Source organism: Orcinus orca, chromosome 16, assembly GCF_937001465.1.
Source record: "Orcinus orca chromosome 16, mOrcOrc1.1, whole genome shotgun sequence".
Classification (NCBI taxonomy): Eukaryota; Metazoa; Chordata; class Mammalia; order Artiodactyla; family Delphinidae; genus Orcinus; species Orcinus orca.
Genome location: NC_064574.1, coordinates 30667235 through 30691367, shown reverse-complemented (window position 1 = coordinate 30691367; position 24133 = coordinate 30667235). Strand labels below are relative to the sequence as shown.

Sequence of the window (24133 nt, the reverse complement as noted above, 5' to 3'; positions counted from 1 at the left end):
GGCATCCTGACAAAGTCAGTATACGACGCAGGACAAAATCATTAAATACGTCCTGTATATACAGGATGCCTGGAAACTGTCAATTACACAGAAGACTGACGCTCGCTGGGATTAGGTTTCTTGCATACGGCTCTGCAGTCAGAAACGGGTCGAGTCAGAATCTGAACTGTAAAGGGCAGGGATCCTCTGGGCCCCTGTGAGCCCCTAACGTCTGCGCAAGGCTGGGCGCGCACCGCTAACCTTAGGTCGGCTAGAAATCGGCTGAACGTCTGAAGGGAGGGTGCACAATTGACTAGCAGCGGGTGAGGAAACAGTAGCAAGGAACCGGCCTGGGAGACCGGGTCACGAAAGCCGAGCACCAGGGCGGTTCAGATCTCCGCGCCAGGGACCTGCTGCGGCAGCAGAAGGCTTTGCTGGAGGCCGAAGTGGACTGGGCGGGGCTGAACGAGGCCCCGCCCCCAGGCGCGCCCGTGTGCGTGGCTGGGGGCGCCGCAGAGCCCCACTCCACGATGCGAAGCCTGAGGACAGGCCAGAGCGGCGGCGCGGTAGCTTTCACTCTGGGCACCCACGCTCCCAACGTCCAACCCGGCCGCCTCGAAGCTTAAGGAAGACTCGACCCGCAGCCGTGCGCTTGCCCCCACCCCCAACCCGTCCCGACGCCCCCATCCGCCCTCTTTGCGCGCGTCCAGCTCCGCCCCCTCCCCCGGCTCCGCCCCCGCCCCCCGACGTGCCCCCGCCCCCGACGTCCCCCGCGCACTGCGCCCCCCGCCCACCCGGCACGCCCAGCAGCCCCACCCGGCCGTAGCGGGCCAGGAGACGCCCCGCAGGCCTGAGTGACCCTCGCAGCGGCGCAGTCCTCCTCCGCCTCTCGCAGCCATGGACGTGTACCCCCCACACCGGCTGGGACTGCCCCGCGCACGGTCCCCCGGCGGCCCTGGCCGCGGGTCGCCCTCCGTCAGGTACGCGGGGCTGAGGCAGCAGAGGGGCTGGCGGGCGGGCAGGCGGTTGCGGGCTGTTGGGGTCTGAGACGCCTCCTGCCGAAGGGCGTGGCCCGATATGGCTTCCTTGCGGACGTTTTTTTCCTGAACGGTTCCCTGACGAACGTTTCCCGAGGAGCGGCTCTCGGTGCAGAGGTTCCCACAATGGCTCCTGTATCGACAACCCCACAACGGCTCCTCTGTGAAGACCCCCTATTATGACATCCCCAACCCCATAGAACATTTCCCCCCGGAAAGATTCGCCTATCGAGAACCTCCACAGTGCCTTCTGTATGATTAATTCACTTGCCTTTCCCATAGGATATTTTCCCCAGAAACGGCCATCTATGGAGACGTCCCCTCACAATAGCTCCCCTTATAGAACCCCCAAATGGGTTTCCCTCGAAATGGCTTACCTCTCATGCTCCCCTACAGTACGTCTCCTTTAGAGCCTTTACCTCTCACTGCGCGTTCCCTAGAGAGTACCCCCCTCCCGCCCCATAGAAACACCCACACGGACAGCATCTTCCCTGTTGCGCGTTTCCCCACCTCCCCTTGCCCCAGCCCGAGGCTCCCTCACTCCACGATGGGGAGCTCAGGTTGAGGACAGGTGGAGGTCATTAGGGGCCTGGATAAGGAAAAAGGGGCCAGAATCCCCGAAAGCTGCGGATCCCAGGCCACAGAGCCTAGAGATAGAGCCCCCGGGTGCCTCAGTATAGGGAGGGTCCCCGCCCGCTTTCGATATATGAAGATTTGTTTCTGCTGTCTGCTTCCTGTGCCTTTGGAGCTGACCTTGATAGTCTCGGTATTATTCGTGATGGAGCTGGTTTGGGGCCGCCAGTGGAGGTTGGAATGATGGAGGGGTTGTGGCAGAGACCATTGAGAGGAAGGGAGGAAGAGAGAGAAATGGGCTTTGGTTCTGCTAAACTGTCATTAAACCAGAAGAGGGTTTTTATTTGTTTTGTTTGCTTTTTCTTTATTCTAGCTACTTAACAAAGCAAATACGGTGTTGTTTCCTTGAACGAAGGTTGTCAGCTTAACATGTGAGAATGGTCTTTCCTGTATCCTTGTTATGGTATTTAAGGCATTGTATTGGAATTTTTGCTCTCAAATCTGTTTTTTTCTTTGTTTTGTTTTGTTTTTATTTTAACTCCACCAGATTCATGGAGAACAAGAACTGAATCTTAAAATCCAGTCCCTCTCTTACTTACCAACATTCCTTCTTTCATCTCAGTTACTAACACATATTGGTTGAGTAAATAAAGGATGGGGAGGTGGGACTAGATACCCTTAGTTGCATTTGGGAGTCCTAATTTGCTTCTGATTTGGCAGGTGATGTTAGGTGACATATTTGGACTCCTGTTCTGCTCTTCAGTGGAATTTCAGTGGGCTTTACAGTTCCAAGTGTTTAGCAGCTTATGGTAACCATCTCCAGTCTGTCCTAACGTTTCTGGCAGCCAGTTTCACTGTTAGAAAGTATTTAAACTTTGAATAAAATAGAAACTGCACAGGATACTTTAGAACTTGAAGCAGCCACACTTTAAATCCAGGGTCTATGTAGACTTGGGGTTCATCCCATATCATCTTGAGCTTTGAAGTCTGGAGTCTTTGAGACTTTTAGGGAAAAAAGAGCTTCTGAATAAAATCCATCTCTAAAATAACTGCTTCCTTCCTGGCTTCTGGTAGCACATTTTGCTTCTGGTAGCACATATAGCTTCTGGTATACATTTTTTTTTTGTAAGTAGTGTTTTTATGTTAAAAAGATCAATGTTGGCTAACTTCACTAATCATACTCAAACTCCGAATTTTCCATCACGTGGTTTGAGTGAAACTTGTTAGTCTTCAGACATGGGGTAGTGCAAGGAACCCGAAGGCCTGGAGGTTGTATACCTTTGGTAAAAGAAATTTTGTGAAAGTTTCCCTCCTTTCCCTGCCGTTTTTAACTGAACGTGTTTTTCTTACTCATTCAGTTAAGCCTTTCCCAGATTTTGACATTGAACGTTTCTAGAAGGTTTGTGCTCAGCACTTTCCTGTCACCCATATTTGGCTTCTTTGCTGCACTCTGACACCTGAGTGATGAAAGAGGCGGGCCTAACTGATGAAGCTGCATTCCTAGAGACCCATAGATAGTACTTTGCAAGTGAGTGGTTCTCTTCTAGCAATGGAGTTCATTTTCACAGATGAGCAGTAGAGATCAGGAGTTAAAATATTGTTGCTTAGACCTAAAAGCTTCTTTTTAATGATATGGTAGTCATCAGTGCTGTCCATCAAATATCTTTGGTTTTTGTCTCCTGGGCATGTGGTACCATTGTACTTGCTTGCACCCTTGAAGATGGATATGGCGTTGTTAGTTGCTTTTGGTCAGTGAAATGTGCACAGGAATGATGTGTATCCCTTCATGGTAAAAACTTCTGGTGTGTGATTTGCCACTCTTTCCCTCTGTTTTGGTGATTGTTGGTGCTCCGGATGGTGGCTAGTCTCAGTCTGGGAACCAGAGCACTTCAGGTGACCTATGTTTGACATGTAGAGTGAGGAAGAAGTAAGCCTTTGTTTCAAGCCTCTGAGATTTTGGAGTTATTACCAAATAACTATCTTTACTTGTACTAAGGAACCAGTGGAAATAGTTGAAATATGCTTTCCTACTTCAGATCTTTTCCTGCAGAGGAATCTGATCCTGCTCAGGACTTGTTTAACAGTTTAAATTTCACTCCCTCTTTATGCAAATAATCCAACATACACTGTGCTAGGTGCTGTGGATTCAGAGCAATAAGGCAGGCCTCTGCCCTCCAAGAGCTCCTTTGTAAGTGGAGAGAGGTAAAAATCATAATACAGAGTGGTGAGAAGTAAATATTGGGGAGGAAATAGGGCTGAAGGAACAATAATGTAAGAAAGCATAGTCAATTTGGGGCTCAGCAGTTGGAAGAATGGAGTTGCCATTTACTGATATTGGGAGCATTGGAATAAGAGCAGATTTGTGGAGAAAATAGAGTTCAATTTTGACCTTGTTCATTTGAGTTTCCTAATAGATAATAGATAGCCAAGTGGAGATATTGGATTAGCAGTTGGATATATTAGTCTGTAGTTCAGGAGAGAGATTGAAACTGGAAATAACATCCATATTACTGGTGACTCCAGAATTTTTTTTTAAAGCTATGAGACTAGATAGAGACCCAGGGAGTAAATGTAGATAGAGAGGAGGACCAACATCCAAGCCCTGGGATATCCCATGTAAAAAAGGCAGTGTAGCAATGTCTTCCAAATTCTGAGGGGAAATGGTTTCCTACCTCTGAGATAGGGGAAGAATCAAGGATAGTCAAATGATAAATGCAAGAATAGACTATTAGATTTGGTAATGTGGAGGTCATTGGCAACCTTGACAAGAACAGTTTTGGTGCAGTGGGTTCAAGAGGATATAGAAGAGGAATTGAAGACAGTGAGTATAGATAGTCACAGTGATGTTGTTTCAAGGATTTCTATAAGGGAGAGCAGAGTAATAGGGCTGTGGCTGGAAGGGCACGAAGTGTTAGAGTTCTTTTTGTTTTTAGGTGGGCAGATAGCATGTTTGTAAGTTAATGGGAATGGTGGAGTATAGAGAGACAAATTGATGATTAAAGAGAGAGAAGGGACAGTTGCAGGGGTGAAGTCCTTGAGTAGGTGAGAGGGAATGGCATCTAGGATATAAATGGATATGTTGACCTTAAGCTCAATAGCTACATGGACAGTTCATCTGTGGTGATTATATTGACCCAAATACTGGTGAATTGGTAGCTTGGTAGTGGGACAGAGTGAATGTTCACTTCTGATTACTTCCATATTCTCAGTTAAATAAGAAGGAAGGTCTTTAGCTAAAAATGAAGAGTGGGGGAGGTGTTGGAAGTTTGAAGAGAAAGAAGGTGTAAAATTCATCCAGGAGAGTGGGAAAAAATGAGTTGAATAAGGAAATATTTTAGGGCACCAGGTGCCCATTTGGCATTTGTAGTCATAAATTTAAGGTGGGTGAGACCCAGTTAGCATGGTTGAATGCTTCCCCTTCAGCTGTGTTGAGCTGCTTGGATGTGGGCACTGTGGGAGGGAGTGGCTGAGGTAGGATAGAGGACGTAATTGGAAAATAGGCGTAAAGGAACTGAGAGGTAAGGATAGTGGAAGGGTTATCTCAGTGCATATTGAGATCATCGTGAATTAAGATGGGAGTAGTAATAGCAAAGAGACAATGATCCAGAAGCTAAATCTTGAGGGAATTTGGAGGACTGAGTGACCTACAGGTTTGTAGATGTCTGTAACAAGGAGGGATAGTGGGTGGTTATTGTTTGTTGGCATGAAGAAATCATCCAAAATAAAATAGTTTCTCACAAATAAAGGTGTGTTTCTAGATTAAAAGGACCCTCCAAGAATCCAGCACAATTAATTTAAAAATATCCATGCCAAGGCACATCATCATGAAATTTTTTTTTTTTTTTAGAAATGTATTTTTTATTTGTTTATTTTTGGCTGCATTGGGTCTTCGTTGCTACACGTGGGCTTTCTGTGGTTGCAGCCTGCGGGGGCTACTCTTTGTTGCAGTGCACCGGCTTCTCATTGTGGTGGCTTCTCTTGTTGTGGAGCACGGGCTCTAGGTGCGTGTGCTTCAGTAGTTGTGGCGTGTGAGCTCAGTAGTTGTGGCTCGCAGGCTCTAGAGCACAGGCTCAGTAGTTGTGGCGCACAGGCTTAGTTGCTCTGTGGCATGTGGGATCTTCCCGGACCAGGGCTTGAACCCGTGTCCCCTGCATTGGCAGGAGGATTCTTGCCACTGTGCCACCTGGGAAGTCCCCACATAATGAAATTTTTGAGCACTATGAAGACAGAAGAATATCTATAAATCACATAGAGTCATGAATCATTAGATTGTAGCAAGAATGGACACTAGAAGATAATGGAGCAAGGAGTACCTTCTAAAAGAAAATGAGTTCCCACCCAGAATTCTGTATCCAGCCAAACTCTCAGGCAGGTGTGAGGGAACAATAAAGACATTTCACACATGCGAGGTCTCATAGTTTGACTTGCCATGCGCCCTTTAAGAACTCGCTGGGTGGCGTGTGCTCTAGCAAAAAATTCTGACCGAGGAGTTCCTGTGCTGGTCTTCTTCTATACCATGTATAGGTGGAATTTTTTCCTTGTTAAGGGACTCATAAGAAAGGACCTTCTTTGTTGCTTCTGGAAATTACCAAAGGGCTGGAACCTTTTTTTTAAAAAATTAATTAATTAATTTATTTATGGCTGCGTTGGGTCTTCGTTGCTACGTGCGGGCTTTCTCTAGTTGGGGTGAGCAGGGGCTGCTCTTCGTTGCGGTGTGCGGGCTTCTCATTGTGGTGGCTTCTCTTGTTGCGGAGCACAGGCTCTAGGCACGCGGGCTTCAGTAGTTGTGGCACGTGGGCTCAGTAGTTGTGGCTCACGTGCTTAGTTGCTTCGTGGCATGTGGGATCTTCCCAGACCAGGGCTCGAACCCATGTCCCCTGCACTGGCAGGCGGATTGCTAACCACTGCGCCACCAGGGAAGCCCCGGGCTGGGACCATTTTTTATTGCCATTTCCCATATTGCTTGCCCTAGTGCTTAGGTCAGTGTCTGGCACATAGTCAGTACTCACTAAATGTGAACTGCTGTTGTTAGCCATTATGAAACACTGCTTGCACTAATTATTTATTGAATGAATAAAGAATAATTACAGGTGAAACTCTGGGCTAAGGGTGTTCAGAGAATGAAGAATCACAGTTGTAAGCTAGATGGTGGGAAGGTGGGTCACCATAGTGATTTTCTATAGAGAGCGCTTACATAAAGCCTCACAGAGACAGGTTATCTCTTCAGGTGATGTTTATTGGTCAGGTACCAATACCCGTGGTTCTCTTTTGGGTTTACAGATCTACAGAAGTGGTAATTGTCCCTGCTTTAAGAAAACTCAAAATACAGAGCAAGACTATGACCTTGTGTGTCTGAAAATGTGAAGTTTCACCTTCAGTATACTTGCTTGGATTCTGGCCAGGGAGGCTTGGTTTGGTGCTTATAGAAGTAAAAAGGGTTTGCTTAGTTACGTTTTTATGACCTTATTTCTGGCCCGGGGTGGAGGTCTAAGTATGGGTTTCCCCCTGCTATCAGAAAGTAGAGCCTTCCTAGGAAACCTTTTGTAAGGTGAAACAGCCTAAAGTGAAGGAGCAATTACCTTAGAACACATCTTGCTAACAGAGGCACAAAATAAATCAGGATAAAGCACAGATGCTCACAGACACAGTTCAAAGCTATGGAGGCTTGTTGCTGTAATGCTGAGTGTAGTTACCAGCGAAGGAGCTTGACAGTGCCACTCTCATTGCTCCACTGCAAAACAGATGCTGGCTATCTTTGCTTTTCACCTTTTTTCATAAAAGCAAAAACCCTCTTCAGATTTCTTTCAGTTAGTGAAAACAGGTAGGTCTTATGTAAAAGCGAACTTTGAAAAGCAGGGGATGCCCCTGTCTGCATTTTCACATATGTCTGGGATGACTGTGTTCTGAGGACTCTTATTTAGTGAGTATAGTTGCATTAATAGTGCACAATATTGTAACAGTGTTTCCTAGCTCTTGGGCTCTTCTGTGATATTCTAATTTTTGGAGAGGGGGAGTAGATGAGATGCAGATGCCCTCAAGAGTTCCACAGCTTAAATATTGTTTTGCCCTGAAATAAAAAAGAAAAGAAAAAGCAGAGTTTGCTACTTGGGTGTTTAAAACTGTTTTCTGTGATTTTGAACCTAGTTCAATGGAAAGTTAGCTAATTTGGCATGCTTTTTGCTTTCAACTTGTTTGAAATAATATTAGGTTTATAGATGAGTTGCAAATATGGTACATAGGGTTCCTATAAGGCCTTCACTCTGCTTCCTCTAACGTTAACATGGTGTATTTATCAAAACTAAGAAATTAATATTTGTACTGTACATTAGTTTACTGTAAACTTTGTTTACTTAGTAAATTTGTTTTTATTTGGAGTTTATTACTCCAGACTTTCTTTGCCCAGTCTTTCCACTAATGTCTTTTTTCTATTCCAAGATCCATCCAGGATTCCACAGTGCATTTATATTTGGCATGCTTTTAATAGTTAAAGAAGTGAGGGAAAGTACTTGTGGATGCCTTTTGAATGAAGACCTGTGAAACTGACTTTACAAAGAGCAGATTGTGTGTGGAAATGCTCAGAGAAATCTGGAGAAAAGGAAGAAAATGGAAAATAATATATTGTTACAGTGGAACATAGTGACAGACTTTGAAATAACATTTTCCATTTGTGGTGGGGAGCATTTTCTGAAGTTCTCAGATTTAGTTTGTAGAGAGTCTTATATACTCCAATTTGTGAAATATGCATAGACATGAATTGCAATTGGGTACAAGTTTTAACTATTTCAGATAAGGTGACCTGTCAGGAGCCATGTTTGGCAGCTGGTAGAAGATGCTTAACAATGACTTAACTGAGGTTTACTCTCTCTTGGAAAAGATGTCTATCTAGAGGAGGGCAGGCTAGTCCTGGTATGAAGCCATCAGGGAACCAGGCCACTTCTGTGTTTGTATTTAGCAAATGGATTCCATTTTCTTCATAGCTTCATGGTCACAAAATGGCTGCAGGAACTCTAGCTATCAGGTCTGTCAGGCAAGAAGGGGAAAGAAAAGCAGCAGCTTTCCTAGTTGAGTCAGTTCTTTCCCTTCAGCAAGCTTTCCCAGAAGCCTACACCTGACGCTTTTGCATGTCTCATTGGTCAGCTCTAGAAGCAAAGGAGCTGTGCCTATTGCTGCTCCAAATAAAATTGGGATACTATTGGGTTGGCCAAAAGGTTCATTCGGTTTTTTCCGTAAGTGGCTCTAGTAGTGCTTAGTTGTCCTTAACTTCATTCGAAACAATTTTGTTAGATTGTATTATGACAGCTATCATATCAGCATGTATTTAAAAAAAAAAACTTATCAGGACTTCCCTGGTGGCACAGTAGTTAAGAATCCACCTGCCAGTGCAGGGGACACGGGTTTGAGCCCTGGTCCCGGAAGATCCCACATGCCGTGGAGCAGCTAAGCCCGTGTGCCAGCCACAACTACTGAAGCCCGCGCGCCTAGAGCCCGTGCTCCACAACAAGAGAAGCCACCGCAATGAGAAGCCCGTGCACCTCAACGAAGAGTAGCCCCTGCTCGCTGCAACTAGAGAAAGCCCATGCACAGCAATGAAGACCCAACGTACCCATAGATAGATAGATAGATAAATTTTATTTAAGTAAATAAAAAATGTATCAAAATTTGTGAATTTTTGTGTAGCCACTTTAATATTGAAGATGGAAGAAAAACAATATTTTCAGCATATTATGCTTTATTATTTCAAGAAAGGTGGAAATGCAGCTGAAACGCAAAAAAAAGATTGTGCAGTGTATGGAGAAGGTGCTGTGACTGATCAAATGTGTCAAAAGTGGTTTGTGAAGTTTCCTGCTGGAGATTTCTCACTGGACAATGCTCCACAGTCAGGTAGACCAGTTGAAGTTGATAGCAATCAAATCAAGACTTTAATTGAGAACAGTCAACATCATACCACGCAGGAGATAGCTGACATACTCAAAATATCCAAATCAAGTGTTGAAAATCATTTGTACCAGCTTGGTTACGTTCGTCGCTTTGATTGGGTTCCACACAAGTTAAGTGAAAATAATCTTCTTGACTGTATTTCTGCATGCGATTCTCTACTTAAACGTAACGAAAACATTCTGTTTTTAAAACAAATTGTGACGGGCGATGCAAAGTGGATACTGTACAATAATGTGGAATGGAAGGGATCGTGGGGCAAGTGAAATGAACCACCATCAGCCACACCAAAGGCCAGTCTTCATCCAAAGAAGTGATGTTGTGTATAAGGTGGGGTTGGAAGGGAGTCCTCTATTATGAGCTCCTTCTAGAAAACCAAACGATTAATTCCAACAAGTACTGCTCCCAGTTAGACCAACTGAAAGCAGCACTCGACAAAAAGCGTCCGGAATTAGTCAACAGAAAATGCATAATCTTCCATCAGGATAACGCAAGACCTCATGTTTCTTTGATGACCAGGCAAAAACTGTTACAGCTTGGGTGGGAATTTTTGATTCATCCACCGTATTCACCAGACATTGCACCTTCAGATTTCCATTTATTTTGGTCTTTACAAAATTCTCTTAATGGAAAAAATTTCAGTTCCCTGGAAGACTGTAAAAGACACCGGGAACCTTTGCTCAAAAAGTTTTGGGAAGATGGAATTATGAAGTTGCCTGAAAAATGACAGAAGGTAGTGGAACAAAACGGTGGCTATGTTGTTCAATAAAGTTCTTGGCGAAAATGAAAAATGTGTCTTTTATTTTTACTTAAAAACCGAAGGCACTTTTTGGCCAACCCATTATTAGTTTAAAAAAAAGGGGGAGAATGGATATGGATTAGGCACCTGTTTGTCCCTACCACAGAGAGGTAGCTGTGTGGAATGAAAGTTATATTGCTTAGGATTACTAATGGCTGTGATGAGCTACATGAAAATGCTGGGAGAAAATTCAAGTCATGGACTAGTTAAATGATGCCAACACATTTTCAGGTGTGTGTGTGTGTGTGTGTGTGTGTGTGTGTGTGTGTGTGTGTGTGTGTGTGTGTGTGTGTGTGTGTGTGTGTGTGTGTGTGTGTGTGTGTGTGTGTGTGTGTGTGTGTGTGTGTGTGTGTGTGTGTGTGTGTGTGTGTGTGTGTGTGTGTCCCTTCAGTTTGAGTCACTTTATGGTCACTGGTTAACCATGCTGGTCATGATAGCAGTAATGTTGCCTTTGCTTTTTACATTGCAAGTTGTTGCTCCAGAAAGGACATCAGTGGGAAAGGACATTTATTGACTTGAGACACATCCTGCCTTCTTGGCTTTCTTCCAAGTCTGTTTTATGGAGGGAATAAATAGTTGCCACTTTAATGCAGGGCCAGCTTTCTTAAGCCCTTAAACCCTTTTCTTAGCAGTCCTGCAGTAGCTCCTTGTAATCAGTACCTGAAGTCTGAATTAATGCTGATATGATAATATGTTGTATTACTCCTGCTGTTGATTTTCCCCCCAATATTTTATTATGAAAACTGTTTGGAAGTACAGAAAAGTTGAAAGAATTGTTCAGTGGACATTCATGTATATTCATACCTAGATTCTCTGCTTAATGTATTTGCTCTGTTTGCCTTATCATATAGTCATCCTGCTATCCATCCATCAATCCATCCTATGTTTTAATGCTTTTCAAAGTAAGTTACAGACATTGGTATGCTTCAACCCTAAACATTTCCTGGGTTTGATTTCATAATAAGAAGAATGCTCTCTATTTCAAGTGACAGAAACCCAACTCAAAAGATTAAAGTAAAAAAGGGAGTGAATGTATTGGCTTACTTGGCTGGAAGGAATAGTGGGGAGATAAGACTTGTAGGAAGACCTGTAAGAACTAGGGCCTCAGGAACTGGAACCAAGACTCTGCTATCAAAATAGTTGCCTCTGTCCATAATAACCTGAAATCCACATTCTTCCTGCACTGTGACCCTAGAGGCCATTTCTCTTCTACCTCTAAAATAGGAAATCCCTGGAAAGGACTCCAGCTGACCTGGCTTGCTTCTGGGTGAGTCATGATTGGATGCTGTGGCAGAGAAGGGGCACAGTGTATGTTACCAAGGGAAATGAAAATGGAAAGCATGCTAAGTGAAGTATATACCTCAGAAAGCTTTCCATTTGTTCTCTCATGCTGGCATAATGCTGGTGTTTGACTAGGAGAGTACAAAGGAGAACTACAAATGCAAAAGTCCTAAATAAAATCATATTACAGCTAGCCCTTCATATCCACAGGTTCTTCATCCATGGATTCAACCACCCCAATCAAAAATATATTTTTTGGGCTTCCCTGGTGGCGCAGTGGTTAAGAATCCGCCTGCCAATGCAGGGGACACGGGTTCGAGCCCTGGTCCAGGAAGATCCCACATGCCGTGGAGTGACTAAGCCTATGCGCCACAGCTACTGAGCCTGCGCTGTAGAGACCATGAGCCACAACTACTAAGCCCACGTGCCACAACTACTGAAGCACGCACACCTAGAGCCCATGCTCCACAACAGGAGAGGCCACCGCAATGAGAAGCCCTCGCACCACAATGAAGAGTAGCCCCCCATTCGCCGCAACTAGAGAAAGCCCAGGCACAGCAACAGAGACCCAATGCAGCCATAAATAAATAAATGGGGGAAAAATATATATTTTTAATTTGCTGCACACCAGCAACTATTTATATAGCATTTACACTGTATTTACAACTGTTCACTTAGCACTTATATTAGGTATAAGTAATCTAGAGATGATTTTTTTTTTTAATTTTCGGCTGCACTGTGTGGCATGTAGGATCTTAGTTCCCCGAACAGGGATCGAACCATGCCCCCTGCATTGGAAGCCAGAGTCTTAACCACTGGACTGCCAGGGAGGTCCCTAGAGATGATTTAAAGTGTACCAGAGGATGTGCATAGGTTATATGCAAATACTATGCCATTTTATATAAGGGACTTAAGCATCTGCAGATTTTGGTATCTGAGGGGGTCCTGGAACCAATCCTCCATGGATAACAAGGGACAACTGTATAACAATGAAAATTCTAACCGCACATGGTTTAGAAGTTATGGGGAAACAGGTACTCTGTTATATTGTAGGTGAACGTTTTAAGAAGGCAATTTGGCAAGATCTATCAAAGTTTTAAATGCAGATACCTCTTAACCTGGCAATGCTAGTCTCTACCTTGCAGAAACTTTAGTACTTGTGCCAAAGATGGCTATATAAGGTTGTTCAATGAAGCATTGTTTGCTATTTGCAAAAATAATAAAAATCCTGGATGTTCAATTATAGTGTCTGGTTAAATAAACACAAAAGAACATAGTATAACAGTTTTAAAAATGAGGTTGTGTTCTATTTACTAGCTTGGAAAGATCTTAAGGTACAATGTTAAGTGAAAACACGTTGCAGAGCAGTTACATATGTCGTTATTATGATTTTATGTAAAACAACTCTTTCCCCAAAAAACTCACCCAAACTATGTATTACTGAGAGATTCACATCACATTGTTCACAGCAGTTTCATAAGATAAAGTGATTCAGATTGGTATGAGGATTCACTTTGTAAAACATTCAAAGCACAAAGCATATAGAATATAAGGAGGATTATTCATGTTTTAATTGTTTAATTTGAAAATCAAAAAGCATAAATTATGGAGGAAAAACAGGCAGAAATAAAATTTTCAAATTTTCTCCTTCATTTCCAGGGAACCAGGATAATGAAACACAAACAAACAAGAAAATATATCTGGCTGTGTATACAGTAATTGTTATAAAAGCAGTGAGCAGTGAATTAACTATTATATATAAAATGGAAGATGGGGAGAACAGAGATGATTGTTTAGAATTCAGAAATATTGTATCTGAGGCTAACTTTATTGTCAGGAAATCAGTGAGATATATCAGGAGAAGTTCAGAGTCAGGGTGCCTGGTCACTCAGGTCCTGGGGCTGTTAATCTTTACTCAGCCTTGTGATCTTGGGCAAACTGCTTCTCTTTGGGTCTTGTTTTTGTCTTGTCATCTGTCATGTCTAGATTTTGAGCCTGAATCCAAGGAAAGTGAGAAATACAGTATAGTATACAAGCAGCATGTTTGATATAAATAGTATTACTGGGTATATGTTGAGTCTACAGGTATTCTAAAGCAGGAACTTTGTAAAGTCGTGGGTGACCACAGGCCATCTACCCAGGATGTGCCACCTGTGCTCAGGTAGACCTGGAAGCTACAGGGCAGTGCTATTGCTGGGCTTGGTGTGTGTTTGAAAGTTTCTATTGAAAAAAAGGAAAAAAAGAGTGGGTGGTTACACAACAAACTCATAGTGGTGACCTCCGGGGATGGGGAACAGTGAAGACTTTAGTTTTATATGTCATATTCCATTTTTTTAAATAAAAAAGGATGATAAATTAATATTTTACATAATTCAAAAAGGCACTAACATAGGTTAATTCTGGGTGCTGTAAATATGAGTGATTGTGGTTTTCTTTATACTTACCAGGTGTTTTTTTGTTTTTTGTTTTTTTTTCGGTACATGGGCCTCTCACTGTTGTGGCCTCTCCCGTTGCGGAGCACAGGCTCCGGACGCGCAGGCTCAGTGGCCATGGCTCAGGGCCTAGCCGCTCCGTGGCATGTGGGATCTTCCCAGACCGGGGCACGAACCCACGTCCCCTGCATCGGCAGGCAGACTCTCAACCACTGCGCCACCAGGGAAGCCCTACCAGGTGTTTTTTAATAGGTAAATACTTCAGTAAGTGAAAAGTTTAATGGTTCAGTGACAAATAATAGGCTATGTTCTGGTTAAAAACTAAATTTGGGAAGCAAGAAAATATTCAAAGGAAAAAAACTAAATTTAGTTCTACCCATTAGACAAGAAAATACTATGATAATGTTTTACTCTGGGAAGAGGAAGGTCTTTCTACATTTTATATGCTTTCACTTTGTTTTACTTTTCCCTTTATTTATTTCCCAAAACACTTGCAGGGAAAAAAATCCTCTTTTTGCTCCTGTCTTCAGTATTGTCTTGGCTTCCCACCGCAGTAGTTGGGGAGCTGTTTGTTTCCTGGTCACATGACCTGTTAATGCTTTTTGTCACTGGCTGATTCTAAGTTTGAAAGCCCAAGAGCTCTTGGTAACCGTGGTAGTCAGCTAGGGTTGCGCAGTGGACCAAAGGACCAACTTAATGAAATATTTGTCATGTAGAGAATGATTGCAAAATGAATCTTATATTAAACATGAGAAAGTGGGGAGGGACAGGCAACCATTTCCCAGGGAAAGAAGTTTTCTTACTTTAATCTTAGTCATCTTGCAGCTTAAATTCTGCTACTTCCAAACCCTGAGTTACTCCACATCTCCTTACCTCCAGCTCCAAATTTTTATTATGAAAATGTTTGAACAACACAGAAAAGTTGAAAACATAGTACAGTGAATACTCTATGCCCATCGCTTAGATTCACCAATTTTAACTTTTTACCTTATGTGCATTCTTTACTTTTTCTTTTCTTTTCATTCTTCTTTTCTGTTAAACGGTTTTCAATTTGCGGATATGACACTTTGCTCCTGAGTACTGCCTCATGCATCTGCTAAGAAAAAGGACATTCTACTTTGTAACCACCATAATATTATCTCAGCTAAGAAAATTAATAGTCAATTTGAATATGCCCTGGATAATAGATAATAATATAATAATATATAATTATTACCTATTATACAAGGCATATTCAGATTTCCTCAGATGTCTCATAGATGTTTCCCTGGGTTTTTGTTTGTTTGTTTAAATCGAATTAAGGTTCATAAATTGCATTGTCTTATTATTCTTTAATCTCTTTTACATAAGAAGAGTTCTCCCTCTCTTCTTTCTGTTTTACATCACATTGGCTTTTAACTTAAAATTTAACTTAAAATTTTTTTAATTATGGTAAAATACACATGAAATTTACCATCTTAACTGTTTTAAGTGTACAATTTAGTGGTATTAAGTACATTCACATTGTTGTGCTACATTCACCAGTATCTATCCACAGAATTCTTCATCTTGCAAAACTGAAACTCTGGTACCTCTTAAACAGTAACTCCCCACTCGTTCCCTCTGGCCCGTGGCAACCATCTTTCTACTTTCTGTCTTTGTGAATTTGGCTGTTGTAGGTACCTCATAAAAACGGAATCATATAATATTTGTCCTTTTGTGACTGGCTTATTTCACTTATTATAATGTCCTTAAAGTTCATCCATGTTTTAGCATATGTCAGAATTTCTGTCCTTTTTTAAGATTGAATGATATTCCATTGTATTATGTATATACCACAGTTTATCTGTGTCTATAGACATATGGGTTGCTTCTACCTTTTGACTATTGCAAATAATGCTGCTATGAACTTGGGTGTACAGATATCTCTTTGAGTCTTGCTTTCATTTCTTTGGGGTGTATACCCAGAAGTGGAATTGCTGGATCATATGGTAATTCTGTGTTTAATTTTCTGAGGATCACTGTGCTGTTTTCCACAGCAACTGCAATATTTTACATTCTCACCAACGGTGCACAAAGGTTCTGATTTCTCCTCATCCTTGCTAAACTTTATATTTTCTGCTTTTTTGATAGTAGCCATGTTAATTTGCATGGCAGTAATACCTCGTTGTGGTTTTGATTTGCATTTCCCTGATGATTAGTGATATTGAGCATCTTTTATCTTTTCATGTGCTTATTGGCCATTTATGTATCTTCTCTGGAGAAATGTCTATTCATGTTCTCTGCCCATTTTGAATTGTTTGTTGTTGTTGAGTTATAGAGGTTCTTTATGTATTCTGGATATTAGCCTCTTAATAGATATATGATTTGCAAATATTTTCTCTTATTCTGTGGGTTGTCTTTTCACTCTGTTAATTGTGTCCTTTAATGAACATAAGTTTTTAATTTTGATAAAGTCTAATTTATGTATCTTTCCATTTGTCATCTGTGCTTTTGGTGTCATTGGAAAATGACAAAAAATCATTGCCAACTCTAATGTCATGACGCTTTTCCCATATGTTTTCTTCTAAAAATTTTATAGTTTTAGGTTTACATTGAGGTCTTTATTCTGAGTTAAATTTTGTATATGGTGTAAAGTCAGAGTTTGAATCCTTTTTTTTTTTTTTTTTAATTTGCATGTGACTATACAGTTTTCCCAAAACCATTTGTTGAAAAAAACTCTCCTTTCTCAATCCTGGTACCCTTGTCAAAAATCATTTGACCATGAGCACATTATAGTAAGTGAAATAAGCCAGTCACAAAAAGAGTTTATTACTGGGCTCTCTATTCTATTCCATTGTTCTATAATCAGTGGTCCCCAGCCTTTTTGGCACCACGGACAGGTTTCGTGGAAGACAGTTTTTCCACGGACCAGGTGTGGGGGGGATGGTTCAGGGGGTAATTAATGTGAGTGATGGGGAGCTGCAGATGACGCTTTGCTCGCTCGCCCGCCGCTCACCTCCTGCTGTGTGGTTGGGTTCCTAACAGGCTGCAGACCCTTACCGGTCCACAGCCCGGGGATTGGGGACCCCTGTTCTATATGTCTATCTTTATGCCAGTACCAAACTGTTATGGTTAGCTTTGTAATAACTTTTGAAATCAGGAAGTGTTTCCTCCAGCTTTATCCTTTTTCATTATTGTTTTGTCTATTCTGGGTTCCTTGAAATTACTATGAATTTTAGGATGGATTTTTCTGTTTCTTCAAAAAAAGTTTCTGGAGTGGAGGGGAGGGATAAATTGGAAAATTGGGATTGACACATATACACTACTATATATAAAATAGATAACTAATAAGGACCTACTGTATAGCACAGGGAACTCTACTCAATACTTTGTAATGGCCTATAAGGGAAAAGAATCTAATAAAAATAGTGGATATGTGTATTTGTATAACAGATTCACTTTGCTGTACACCTGAAACTAACACAACATTGTAAATCAATTATGACCCAATAAAAATTTATATATATATATATATATATATAAAACTATATATATAAGTTCCTGGAATTGTGATGGAGATTATATTGAATCTGTAGATTGTTTTGTGTAGTATTGCTAGCTTAACAGTATTAAGTCTTCCAATGCATGAACGTGAATGTATTTCCATTATTGGTGTCTTCTTTAATTTACTTCAGAAATCTGTGAATGATTCAGTTTCTCTGAATCCTCACCAGCATTTCGGTATCGTCACCATTTGTTATGGATATTTTAGCTTTTCTAATAGATGTGTAGTAATACCTCATTGTGGTTTTAACTTGGATTTCCCTAATGGATAATGATGTTGAACATGTTTTCATGTGCTTATGTGCCATCTCTGTATCCTCTTTGAGAAAATGTTTTTTCATGCCTTTGGCCTGTTTTCTAATTGGATTGTTTTTTTACTGTTGAGTTTGGAGAGTTTCTTATGTATGCTGCTTGGTTAGGTAAGTGATTTGCAAATATGTTCTCCCAATCTGTAGCTTGTCTTTTCATTCTCCCAACAGGTTCTTTCACAAAGCAAAGTTTAAAATTTTGCTGAAGTCTAATTTATCAAATTTTTAATGGATCATACTTTTGGTATCAAGCCTAAGAACTTCATTAAATCCTAAGCCCTGAATATTTATTCTTTTTTCTTCTAAAGATTTTATAGTTTTATATCAAAATTTTTAAATCTATGATCTATCTTAATTTTTGTGAAAGTTATAAAGTTTAGGTTGAGGTTCATGTTTTTGTCTATGGATATCCAGTTGTTTCAGCACCATTTATTGAAGAGACTATTTTTCCTCTATTGAATCACTTTCCACCCTTTGTCAAATATTAATTGGCTATATTTTTGTGGGCCTATTTCTGGCTTTCCGTTCCATTGATCTATGTGTCTGTCTCTCAGCCAGAACCACAGTCTTGATTACTTTAGCTATATAATAAGTTTTTTAAGTTTTTTTGAATTTTATTTTATTTTTTTATATAGCAGGTTCTTATTAGTTACCTGTTTTATACGTGTTAGTGTATATATGTCAATCCCAATCATCCCAATTCATCCCACCACCCCCACCACCCTGCTTTCCCCCTCTTGGTGTCCATACTTTCGTCCTCTACCTCTCTGTCTCTATTTCTGCCTTGCAAACTGGTTCATCTGTACCATTTTTCTAGATTCCACATATATGCGTTAATATAAAATATTTGTTTTTCTTTTTCTGACTTGCTTCACTCTGTATGACAGTCTATAGGTCCATCCAAGTCTCTGCAAATGACCCAGTTTCATTCATTTTATGGCTGAGTAATATTCCATTGCATATATGTACCACATTTTCTTTATCCATTTATCTGTCTATGGGCATTTAGGTTGCGTCCATGACCTGGCTTTGTAAATAGTGCTGCAGTGAACATTGAGGTGCATGTGTCTTTTTGAATTATGGTTTTCTCTGGGTATATGCCCAGTAGTGGGATTGCTGGGTCTTATGATAATTCTATTTTTAGTTTTTTAAGGAATGTCCATACTGTTCTCCATAGTGGCTGTATCAATTTACATTCCCACCAACAGTGCAAGGGAGTTCCCTTTTCTCTACACCGTCTCCAGCCTTTGTTGTTTGTAGATTTTCTGATGATGCCCATTCTAACCGGTGTGAGGTGATACCTCATTGTCGTTTTTTTTTTTTTTAAGATTTTGTTTTTGTTTTTTTGATGTGTACTGTTTTTAGTCTTTGTTGAATTTTTTACAATATTGCTTCAGTTTTTATGTTTTTGGTTTTTTGCCTGCGAGGCATGTAGGATCTTAGTTTCCCAGCCAGGGATTGAACCCACATCCCCTGCATTGGAAGGCGAAGTCTTAACCACTGGACCGCCAGGGAAGTCCCCTCTTTGTAGTTTTGATTTGCATTTCTCTAATAGTGATGTTGAGCAGCTTTTCATGTGCCTCTTGGCCATCTGTATGTCTTCTTTGGAGAAATGTCTATTTAGGTCTTCTGCCCATTTTTTGATTAGGTTGTTTGTTTTTTTATTATTGAGCTGCATGAGCTTATATATATTTTGGAGATTAATCCTTTGTCTGTTGATTCATTTGCAAATATTTTCTCCCATTCTGAGAGTTGTCTTTTTGTCTTGTTTATACTTTTCTTTGCTCTGCAAAAGCTTCTAAATTTCATTAGGTCCCATTTGTTTATTTTTGTTTTTATTTCCATTATTCTAGGAGGTGGGTCAAAAAAGATCTTGCTGTGATTTATGTCAAAGAGTGTTCTTCCTATGTTTTTCTCTAAGAGTTCTATAGTGTTCGGTCTTATATTTAGGTCTTTAATCCATTTTGAGATTATTTTTGTGTATGGTGTTAGGGAGTGTTCTAATTTCATTCTTCTACATGTGGCTGTCCAGTTTTCCCAGCACCACTTTTAGAAGAGACTGTCTGTTCTCCATTGTATATCCTTGCCCTCCTTTGTCATAGATTACTTGTGTGGGTTTATCTCTGGGCTTTCTGTTCTGTTCCATTGATCTATATTTCTGTTTTTGTGCCAGTACCATATTGTCTTGACTACTGTAGCTTTGTAGTATAGTCTGAAGTCAGGGAGTCTGATTCCTCCAGCTCCTTTTTTTTCCCTCAAGATTGCTTTGGTTATTCGGGGTGACATCTTTAGGATTTTCTATATATAGTTTCATGTCACCTGCAAACAGTGACAGTTTTACTTCTTCTTTTCCAATTTGTATTCCTTTTGTTTCTTTTTCTTCTCTGATTGCTGTGGCTAGGACTTCTGAAACTATGTTGAATAATAGTGGCGAGAGTGGACATCCTTGTCTTGTTCCTGATCTTAGATGAAATGCTTTCAGTTTTTCACCACTGAGAATGATGTTTGCTGTGGGTTTGTCGTATGTGGCCTTTATTATGTTGAGGTAGGTTCTCTCTATTCCCACTTTCTGGAGAGGTATTATCATGAATGGGTGTTGAGTTTTGTCAAAAGCTTTTTCTGCATCTATTGAGATGATCATATGGTTTTTCTCCTTCAATTTGTTAATATGGTGTATCACATTGATTTGTGTATATTGAAGAATCCTTGCATCCCTGCGATAAATCCCACTTGATCATGGTGTATGATCCTTTTAATGTGTTGTTGGATTCTGCTTGTTATTATTTTTTTGAGGATTTTTGCATCTATATTCATCAGTAGTCTTGGTCTGTAATTTTCTTTTTTTGTACTATCTGTCTGGTTTTGGTATCAGGGTGATGCTGGCCTCGTAGAATGAGTTTGGGAGTGTTCCTTCCTCTGCAGTTTTTTGAAAGAGTTTGAGAAGCTCTTCTCTAAATGTTTGATAGAATTCACCTGTGAAGCCATCTGGTCCTGGACTTTTGTTTGTTGGAAGAATTTTAATCAGTTTCAACTTCATTACTTGTGATTGTTCTGTTCTTATTTTCTATGTCTTCCTGGTTCAGTCTTGGAAGGTTATACCTTTCTGAGAATTTGTCCATTTCTTCCAGGTTGTCCATTTTATTGGCATAGAGTTTCTTGTAGTCTCTTATGATGCTTTGTATTTCTGTGGTGTCCATTGTAATTTCTCCTTTTTCATTTCTAATTTTACTGATTTGAGTCCTCTCCCTTTTTTTCTTGATGAGTCTGGTTAAAGGTTTATCAATTTTGTTTATCTTCTCAAAGAACCAGCTTTTAGTTTTACTGATCTTTGCTATTGTTTTCTTTGTTTCTATTTCATTTATTTCTGCTCTGATCTTTATGATTTCTTTCCTTCTGCTAACTTTGGGTTTTGTTTGTTCTTCTTTCTCTAGTTCCTTTAGGTGTAAGGTTAGATTGTTTATTTGAGATTTTTCTTGTTTCTTGAGGTAGGCTTGTATAGCTATAAACTTCACTCTTAGAACTGCTTTTGCTGCATCCCATAGGTTTTGGATCGTCGTGTTTTCATTGTCATTTGTCTCTAGGTATTTTTTGATTTCCTCTTTGATTTCTTCAGTGATCTCTTGGTTATTTAGTAACTTATTGTTTAGCCTCCATGTGTTTGCATTTTTTACGTTTTTCTCCCTGTAATTCATTTCTAATCTCATAGTGTTGTGGTCAGAAAAGATGCTTGATATGATTGCAATTTTCTTAAATTTAGTGAGGCTTGATTTGTGACCCAAGATGTAATCTATCTTGGAGAATGTTCCGTGCGCACTTGAGAAGAAAGTGTAATCTGCTGGTTTTGGATGGAATGTCCTATAAATATCAATTAAATCTATCTGGTCTATTGTGTCATTTAAAGCTTCTGTTTCCTTATTTATTTTCATTTTGTATGATCTGTCCATTGGTGTAAGTGAGGTGTTAAAGTCCCCCACTATTATTGTGTTACTGTCGATTTCCTCTTTTATAGCTGTTAGCATTTGCCATACGTATTGAGGTGCTCCTATGTTGAGGGCATATATATTTATAATTGTTATATCTTCTTCTTGGATTGATCCCTTGATCAGTATGTAGTGTGCTTCTTTGTCTTTTGTAACATTCTTTATTTTAAAGTCTATTTTATCTGATATGAGTATTGCTACTCCAGCTTTCTTTTGATTTTTTTCTTTCTTTTTCCATCCCCTCACTTTCAGTCTGTATGTGTCCTTAGGTCTGAAGTGGGTTACTTTTAGACAGCATATATATGGGTCTTGTTTTTATATCCATTCAGAGAGCTTGTGTCTTTTGGCTGGAGCATTTAATCCATCACCTTTAAGGTAATTATCAGTATGTATGTTCCTGTTACCATTTTCTTAATTTTTTTTTTCATTTGTTTGTTTTGTTTTTTTTGCGGTACGCGGGCCTCTCACTGTCGTGGCCTCTCCCTTTGTGGAGCACAGGCTCCGGACGCGCAGGCTCAGCAGCCATGGCCCACGGGCCCAGCCACTCCGCAGCATGTGGGATCTTCCCAGACCAGGGCACGAACCCGTGTCCCCTGCATCGGCAGGCAGACTCTCAACCACTGCGCCACTGGGGAAGCCCTTGGGTTTGTTTTTGTAGGTCCTTTTCTTCTCTTGTGTTTCCCACTTAGAGAAGTTCCTTTAGCATTTGTTGTAGAGCTGGTTTGGTGGTGCTGAATTCTCTTAGCTTTTCTTGTCTGTAAATCTTTTGATTTCTCCATCGAAGCTGAATGAGATCCTTTCTGGGTAGAGTAATCTTGGTTGTAGGTTCTTCCCTTTCATCACTTTAAATACATCATGCCACTCCCTTCTGGCTTGTAGAATTTCTGCTGAGAAATCAGCTTTTAACCTTATGGGAGTTCCCTTGTATGTTATTTGTTGTTTTTCCCTTGTTGCTTTTAATAATTTTTCTTTGTCTTTAATTTTTGCCAATTTGGTTACTATGTGTCTCGGTGTGTTTCTCCTTGGGTTTAGCCTGCCTGGGACTCTCTGCGCTTCCTGGACTTGGGTGGCTATTTCCTTTCCCGTGTTAGGGAAGTTTTCGACTATAATCTCTTCAGATATTTTCTTGGGTCCTTTCTGTTTTCCTTCTGGGACCCCTATAATGTGTATGTTGGTGCGTTTAATGTTGTCCCAGAGGTCTCTTAGGCTGTCTTCATTTCTTTTCATTCTTTTTTCTTTATTCTGTTCTGCAGCAGTGAATTCCACCATTCTGTCTTCCAGGTCGCTCATCCGTTCTTCTCCCTCAGTTATTTTGCTATTGATTCCTTCTAGTGTATTTTTCATTTCATTTATTGTATTGTTCACCTCTGTTTGTTTGTTCTTTAATTCTTCTAGGTGTTTTTTTCTTTCATTCTTCTAGGTCTTTGTTAAACATTTCTTGCATCTTCTCAATCTTTGCCTCCATTCTTTTTCAAGGTCCTGGATCATCTTCACTGTTATTATTCTGAATTCTTTTTCTGGAAGGTTGCCTGTCTCCACTTCATTTAGTTGTGTTCCTGGGGTTTTATCTTGTTCCTTCATCTGGTACCTAGCCCTCTGCCTTTTCATTTTGTCTGTCTTTCTGTGAATGTGTTTTTTGTTCCACAGGCTGCAGGATTGTAGGTTTTCTTGCTTCTGTTGTCTGCCTTCTGGTAGATGAGGCTATCTAAGAGGCTTGTGCAAATTTTCTGATGGGAGGGACTGGTGGTGGGTAGAGCTGGGTGTTGCTTTGGTGGGCAGAGCTCAGTAAAACTTTCATCTGTTTGTCTGCTGATGGGTGGGGCGGGGTTCCCTCCCTGTTGGTTGTTTGGCCTGAGGCGACCGAGCACTGGAGACTACAGGCTCTTTGGTGGGGCTAATGTTAGATTTCGGGGGTGGGGGTGGGGGCTCATGCCAAGGATTACTTCCCAGAACTTCTGCTGCCAGTGTCCTTGTCCCACCAGTGAGCCACAGCCATCCCCCACCTCTTCAGGAGACCCTCCAAGAATAGCAGGTGGGTCTGGTTCAGCCTCCTATGGGGTCACTGCTCCTTCCCCCTGAGCCCTGACACACACACTACTTTGTATGTGCCCTTCAAGAGTGGAGTCTCTGTTTCCCCCAGTCCTGTCAATATCCTGCAAACAAATCCCGTTAGCCGTCAAAATCTGAATCTCTGGGAATTCCTCCTTCCTTTGCCAGACCCCCAGGTTGGGAAGCCTGACGTGGTACTCAGAAACTTCATTCCAGTGAGTGGACTTCTGTGGTA

General features: G+C 41.0%; 1 protein-coding gene across 7 annotated transcripts in view; it reads left to right on the top strand.

Annotated features, from left to right (window-relative positions):
* Positions 1-749: 749 nt before the first annotated feature.
* Positions 750-24133, top strand: part of DNAAF9 (dynein axonemal assembly factor 9) — a 153897-nt gene continuing 130513 nt past the window's right edge. For 4 of the 7 annotated variants that reach the window (XM_033415831.2, XM_049698758.1, XM_033415832.2 and 1 more), the window contains exon 1: positions 751-959. In XM_033415831.2, the coding sequence (XP_033271722.1) occupies positions 877-959 (83 nt within the window). In that variant the 5' untranslated portion in view covers positions 751-876. Of the gene's footprint in view, positions 960-24133 lie in introns of all 7 variants that reach the window. The other 3 variants (XM_033415834.2, XM_004285304.3, XM_033415830.2) reach the window with 2 other exon arrangements.